At 47.7% G+C, this 7500-nt stretch overlaps 1 protein-coding gene across 5 annotated transcripts in view; it reads right to left on the reverse strand.

Moving 5' to 3' along the window:
* Positions 1–7500, reverse strand: part of LOC147020989 (mucin-16-like) — a 90859-nt gene that overhangs the window by 16252 nt on the left and 67107 nt on the right. For 4 of the 5 annotated variants that reach the window (XM_085890768.1, XM_085890766.1, XM_085890765.1 and 1 more), the window contains 3 exons: positions 530–681; positions 228–397; positions 74–138 (listed from right to left, as the gene is read on the reverse strand). The exons of the other annotated variant lie outside the window; for it this stretch is intronic. In XM_085890768.1, the coding sequence (XP_085746894.1) occupies positions 74–138; positions 228–397; positions 530–681 (387 nt within the window). The remainder of the gene's footprint in view (positions 1–73; positions 139–227; positions 398–529; positions 682–7500) is intronic. 5 annotated transcript variants of the gene reach the window in all.

Consider the following 7500-nt stretch of genomic DNA (forward strand, 5'->3'; position numbering starts at 1 on the left):
TTCTTTTAACGTTTCCTTTTCGTACGAAATGATAGATGTTAATCAACGATCACCATCACCAAGTCGTGCTCACCAGTATCGTGCCACGGTGCAGTTTTGAGTTTCACTTCCAACCTCTTTCTTGAAAAGGTCCTCCAGCTGAAAATGATATTTGTATGACAAATGAACGTTATTTGAACCTCGTTATAAATTATGAGATGAAAGGATTGTCATTGTTCTGTTCTTACCTCTTTGGAGATGCTGGAGGTGTATTCCTTGTAGAGTGGAGAGCTTTTGTTGTCCATTTCAGGAGAGAATGTGTGGTTGACCACAGTGAACTTGATAAATAATGTCCGCATGATTTGGGGTGCTGCAGGTGTCGTACTCGGGATCGTTGTTGGAGGTTGTGGTTCTGGAACTAAATGTACGTTTTGTCTTAGTTTATATTATTTAAATAAGTTTGGCAAAAACCTGATTGATATTACTCATCATGGAAATCCATGAAATGTTTTATAAATCAATACATCTCGAATGTACACAAATTACATACTTGAAACAGTGAGCACGGTGTTGTCAAGCTCATAGTAATCAAGGTTCTGCAGTTGATGTGTTCCCATTTTGAAAGCTTTCTCCACCACTGATTCATTAACCTGGCTGGTGTTGTCAAAAGAGCAGCGTGCTACCACCACGAGTGGACCAGACCTGAGAAGAACACACGAGTTCAGAATCAAATATAAATTATCACAAAAATAATCCAATTGAAGGAGCACAAGAGAGAAGACCCACAACAATCAAGGTTTATTGGATGGAAATGGAATATATTATTGGAGTGGATGCATTAATTTTGACATCCAATCATATTCTCTTTGTCATCATCACTGTCTTCTCTCCATCATCATCCTCATCACTCTCAGTCTCACTCTTCGACAAGGCAGTGGCCATGTTAGAAGATCATAGTTTCGGAGTGTGGAGATATGGTGATAGAATACAGTGAAATGCAACATGGCTGAACATGGAACAAAATTGTTAGTATCAAATTCGTTCAATTTCAGGATTTGAAATACCTGGAGGTACTGACAAAGGAATATCCGTGTTTGTTGAAAACGAGTGTGGATTGGCGAGCTACGCTTGCCACTCCACACGTCGTTGCTGAGATTGACGTCACAGATTTGCTGTGTTGTCATGATTTACATCAATCACAATACAACCATTTATTTTTTTCAAAATTATTTGTAATTCTGGAAACATATTTATTTGAAATCTATTTGTAATATAAAAAGGTCCAAATGGTCTGAATGGTCAAGGGTCTAACCCAGGGGTCGGGAACGTGTGGCTCGCGAGCCAGGTATGGCTCTTTTGATGATTGCATCTGGCTCGCAGATAAAATTGGAGCTTGAAACTTGGAAAGCCCAATATTTCTCGCAGAAGCTTTACCTATAGTTTGAATGGTGTCGTGCTTCATTCACGTGCAGGGTTGAACTTGGCAGAAGGAGAGAAGAAAAAACACCTCCGAATTGTCTGAAGCGGTTTTTGTTTCGTCCAGTCATGCGGCCGACGCGAGTAGTGATTTCGGTTCCTCCAATGACGTGCCGCCGCCGAGACGCGTCACGGAATTCATCTCGACCAATCACGCGCCACCGCTGAGGCGACTCGTGATTTCGGTTCCTCCAATGACGTGCCGCCGCCGAGACGCGTCACGGAATTCATCTCGACCAATCACGCGCCACTGCTGAGGCGACTCGTGATTTCGGTTCCTCCAATGACGTGCCGCCGCCGAGACGCGTCACGGAATTCATCTCGACCAATCACGCGCCACCGCTGAGGCGACTCGTGATTTCGGTTCCTCCAATGACGTGCCGCCGCCGAGACGCGTCACGGAATTCATCTCGACCAATCACGCGCCACCGCTGAGGCGACAGCATCCCAGAGTCGGCCGGCCGCGCCGCACCTCTCGAGTATGTCAGCCCGTGCGCAGGCCAGCCAGACTCACTTGGGTCAACATCTCCCTCTCTCTCATTTGCTCAAAGCTAACCCTTCGACGAAGAAGATGGCGAAAAGAAAAAAGATGAGGAGTATCGTACATTTCAGGACGAATGGGCCGAAGAATTCGCCTTTGTGGAGAGAGCAGGTTCTGTGGTGTGTCTAATTTGCAATGACAAAATTGCATCGATGAAACGGTCGAATATAAAGCGGCACTTCGACACGCGCCATGCTACCTTTGCATCAAAATACCCTGTGGGAGACAGCAGAAAGAAAGCGTGCCAAGAGCTACTGAGCATAGTGCAAGCCAGCCAGCAGCAACTCCGCGTATGGACCCGGCAAGGTGACTATAATTCCGCCAGCTTTGCTGGATCTTTAGCAATAGTGAGGAACGGAAAACCATTCACAGATGGCGAGTATGCAAAAACGTTCATGCTGGATGTAGCCAATGAACTTTTTGATGATCTTCTGAACAAAGACAAGATAATCAAACGGATACAAGACATGCCTCTGTCGGCAAGAACTGTTCATGATCGTACCATCATGATGGCAAACCAAGTGGAGGAAACGCAAGTGAAGGACATAAATACAGCGCCGTTCTTTTCCCTGGCTTTGGATGAGTCAACAGACATAAGCCATTTGTCGCAGTTCAGTGTGATTGCAAGATATGCTGCTGGTGATACACTGCGCGAAGAAAGTCTTGCTGTTCTGCCAATAAAAGGGTCCACAAGAGGTGAGTATTTATTCAAGTCTTTCATGGAGTTCGCTCAAGAAAAAAATCTACGAATGGATAAACTTATCTCAGTGTGTACTGATGGTGCTCCGTGTATGGTGGGGAAAAACAAAGGATTTGTGGCGCTTCTCCGTGAACATGAAAATAGACCCATCCTAAGTTTCCATTGCATTCTACACCAGGAGGCACTTTGTGCTCAGATGTGTGATGGGCAGCTTGGCGAAGTGATGTCGCTGGTCATTCGTGTGATCAACTTTATTGTTGCCCGAGCCTTAAATGCTCGCCAGTTTAAAACACTGCTGGATGAAGTTGGAAATAACTATCACGGTCTGCTTTTGCACAGCAATGTGCGTTGATTGTCAAGAGGGAAGGTGCTTTGCCGTTTTGCGGCTTGCCTGAACGAAATCCGGACTTTCCTTGAAATGAAAGGGATTGAGCATCCTGATCTAGCCGAAACTGAGTGGCTCCTCAAGTTTTACTATCTCGTGGATATGACTGAACATCTGAACGAGCTCAACGTGAAAATGCAAGGCATTGGAAATACAGTGTTATCCCTTCAACAAGCCATGTTTGCTTTTGAAAACAAGCTGGAGCTCTTTATCATGGATCTTGAAACAGGTCGTTTACTACATTTTGAAAAACTGAGACAATTTAAAGATGCATGCACAGCAAGTGAGCCCACTCAAAACTTTTATCTCCACCAGTTAGCTGGCTTCACATCCAGTCTCCTACAGTCATTCAAAGCACGCTTTGGAGAATTTCGTGAGCACACTCGTCTTTTTAAGTTCATCACCCATCCAAACGAGTGTTCACTGAACACAGCCGACCTGAGTTACATTCCTGGTGTCTCCGTCAGAGATTTTGAAGCAGAAGTGGCTGACCTGAAGGCCTCAGACATGTGGGTGAATAAGTTCAAGTCACTGAATGAAGATTTGGAAAGAATCGCACGACAGAAAGCGGAGTTGGCGAGCAAGCACATGTGGACAGAAATGAAAAAACTTCAACCCGAAGACGAGCTGATTATCAAAACTTGGAACGCGCTTCCTGTCACATACCTCACACTGCAGCGTGTGAGTATTGCTGTATTGACCTTGTTTGGATCTAGGTATGCATGTGAGCAGTCATTCTCACATCTTAAAAACATCAAGTCCAACCTACGATCACGTCTAACGGATGAAAGCCTCAACGGTTGCATGAAGCTTAACCTCACCAAGTACCAACCAGACTACAAAGCCATCAGCAAATCCATGCAGCACCAGAAGTCCCATTAATGGTGAGTATTATAACAACATTATTTAAAAGAATAAATTCAGAGGCTTATTATACTCACATTTAGTTGAATTCAGTCTTAAAATATATTATATGGCTCTCACTGAAATAGATTTCCAAATATTTTGCTTTAATGGCTCTCTGAGTCAAAAACGTTCCCGACCCCTGGTCTAACCTCTCGAATCTGTCTGAAGTTAAAGGGGATCAAAATGGTCTGAAGGTATAAGGGGACTGAAGGGTTTATGGGTCTTTTAGGTCCTCAGAATCTTTTGGTCCTCTGGGTCTTTTGGGTCTTTTTTTGGTCTCTCGGGGACTTTTTGGTCTTTTGGGTTTTTGGGTCTTTTTATCTTTTCAGTTATCAGAGACTTTTGGGTTTTTTGGGTCTTCAGCGTCTTTTGGGTCTTCGGTGACTTTTTGGTCTTCATGGTCTTTTGGTTCTTCAGAGTCTTTTTGGTCCTCAGGGCCTTTTGGGTCCTCAGTGACTTTTGGGTCTTCTGGATGCTCAGAGACTTTTGGATCTTCGGGGTATTTCAGGTCTTCAGGATCTTTTGGGTCCTCGAGGACTTTTGGCTCTTTGGGTATTTTCGGTCCTTGGGGACTTTTGGGTCTTTATGGTCTTCGCTGACTTTTGGGTCCTCGGGATATTTTGGGTCTTCAGGGTTTTTGGGTTCTCATGGACGGTTGGGTCTTCAATGACTTTTGGGTCTTCTGGGTGTTCGACGACTTTTGGATTTTTGGGGTATTTTGGGTCTCCGGTGACTTTTTGGGTCTTCAATCACTTTTGGGTCAACAGGGTCTTTTGGGTCCTCGGGGACTTTTGGGTCTTCCAGATGTTTTGGGGTCTTTTGGATCCTCGGTTACTTTTGGGTCTTTTCAGTCTTTTTGGTCTTTGAGGCCTTTTTCGTCCTTGGGGACTTTTGGGTTTTTTGGGCTTTCAGGGTCCTTGGGGTCTTTAAGGGTCTTCAACGGTCATCAAGGTCTCAGCAGTCAAAAGCATCGAAACGTTCATTCAAATGGTACGAAATCTATGTCTGTGTGTGAAGTCAGGATGGAACTGACGTTCAAACAGTACGTAATAAATAATCATATAGTCACACAGCTTCACTGTGAAAGGAACATTTCAATCGTACATAATTTATGGACATTCGTGTCGTCAGACACCAACGTTCAAAGAGGACGTGATTGATAGGAACAGTCACACGGCTTTACCGTCCCTCTCTCACTGACAGTGCTTCTCGGATATATTTATATATTCACATCAAAATATATATATGTTGTTGCGAATTCGCGCCCCGCCGGCGTGCGAACGATCGCGTTTAACCAATAGCGGCCGCTTCGCCCACCGAACGTGCAATTCAGTTGTAACCCCTTCGAAACAACGCCGGGAGCGAGTCACAGGTGGGGGTTTAACCTCACCACAACTCAGTCCGCATTCTACCCGCGCGAAATCGGGTCCGATCGCCGAATGGTCGATTTACCTAAGTGCCCGCGCGGGTCGCGTACCGAGGAGTTGGACCACACCGCAGGTCGACTCCAGACACGAACCGCTTAAGCGGCTCGTTCCGTACTGCAGGGATAACCGAGCGGAGTTATCGTCGACCTTGACGGTTCAGATTATTTATCGGGAACTTACACCCACTATCAATCCCTCACGTGATGCAAGATGGAAATTCAAACAAAGGAATGGACGCAGCGAAACGGGGAACAATTGGACAAGCACATTTATTCGCGCCACATGGCATCACGTATTACTAATAGGCAACAGTTACACAAAACAATACACGTATACAGTCAAGCAAGAAAACACAAGCAAGGAACGATGCAGAGCTTCAACCGAATAAAAGGCAATGTACAGGCACTTAATCAGTTTCTACTTTACGGACTGGTGCCACACACACACATTTACACAGAACCCCAAAAGAAAAGGAAGTCGCGAGTTCCCTGAGCGTGTCGTCGAGTCCTCCTTTGCGCGCCCTCAACTCTGAGCCCCTCCGGCGTGGTCCGCGAGCTCGTACCTCGCGCCGGCATGTGTCGCCGTTCGACGCCACGAAAGGGGTTCGGGAACGAACGAACGGAGCTTTCACCACTATCCCGGTGTGGACGGGGGGGGGGGGGATGGCAGGCGCTCCGTCCCACCAGCAGGGTCTCGAGACCGCACCAACTGACCCTCTGACACCGACAATCCTCCGACTCGACAGTCGGGAACAACAACCGGGAGCACCGACCAGGCAAGACAAAGACAAAAAATCAGACCCAATTTGACGACCAGCTCTCCAGCCGCCTTGCGCTCGCCTTTTTGTAAGGTGGGGCCCCGCCCTTCACTCCGCCCCGTTCCTTGCTCCACCCCCCTTCGCGGCGTTTCCAGAAAAGTCTCGAAGGGGGGCGTTCCTCCTCCCTGGCTGTGTCACACCGCACATCCCCCAATCGGCAGCGAGCTGCGCCACCCCTCCCCCTTCTCACCAAGCGCGACGACGATCCCGCTCAAGATTCAGGCGGGAGAAATTCGGGCGGGAGTTGTCTTTCCGCGCCCTTGCTGCTGCCACCCCGCTCCTTGCTCCCGTCCCGCGGAGATCGTGACCGCGTGGTGCGCGTTGAAAGGCGAGTGGCGAAGATGGTGGTGGTGTAGTTGTTGAAGGTGGCGTCGTGGTGTGAATGGCGTCGTTGAGATGTTGGTTGTGGCGATGTTCGTTGTTGTGTTGTAGCACCAAAATAACGACAGCAAAAGAAAAACGGCTTACTGAAGAATCGCAGCCCGAATGGATCACATATATTCCCTCCATACAACGGGTTTGGGCTAACTACACATGAACTTAGCATCATAACTGATCGAAGGACCCTTTCTGGTGTATTGCGAATTTCCACAGCCGTAACAAAATACATATATTGTTGCGGTTGAGGAAATTCGCAAACCACCATTCAGGTCCCGTAGGTGAGATATCTCTGTAAGTACATGTGTAGTTAGCCCCAAACCCGTTGTTTGGAGGGAATAAATGTGATTCATTTGGGCTGCGACCCTTTGAGATAGCCGTTTTTCTGTTCTATCTTTATTTTGAACCAATCACGTCTCAACCGCCATCACACAACAACCACCAACCACAACGCCACTTCACAACAACAACAACGCCAACAGCCACGACCTTTACCTTCACAGCACACCATCCCGCAACCATCGCATCACCGCCATTCCAAACGTCGCCATGGCCATGGACCACCACTTTAAACCCTCCACCACCTTCGCCTCTCCTTCTGCGGCCATTCCCGCACCGCTTGTGGGCACTGAGCTTCAGGCTGTCCTGGCCTCGTGCGGGACGCGCGCCGAGCCGCGGGTGCAAAGTGCGGCCTTTCCGAGGAGAATTCGGATCAGGAATGATACACGCCCACTTCTGATCCGTCCAATCAGCAAGCGCTGGGCAGTTTGGCCCCGCCTCCAGGCGCGTCGGAGTAGAATCGGGATATGCAAATTCGAGGATCAGGGGAGACTCACGCCCCTTTTTCTCCGTCCAATGGGCGAGCGTGGCTCCACCCCTGAGCTCGTTCTG

Source organism: Eptatretus burgeri, chromosome 8 (genome assembly GCF_056783735.1).
Source record: "Eptatretus burgeri isolate ZD-2024b chromosome 8, Ebu_testis_v1, whole genome shotgun sequence".
Taxonomy (NCBI): domain Eukaryota; kingdom Metazoa; phylum Chordata; class Myxini; order Myxiniformes; family Myxinidae; genus Eptatretus; species Eptatretus burgeri.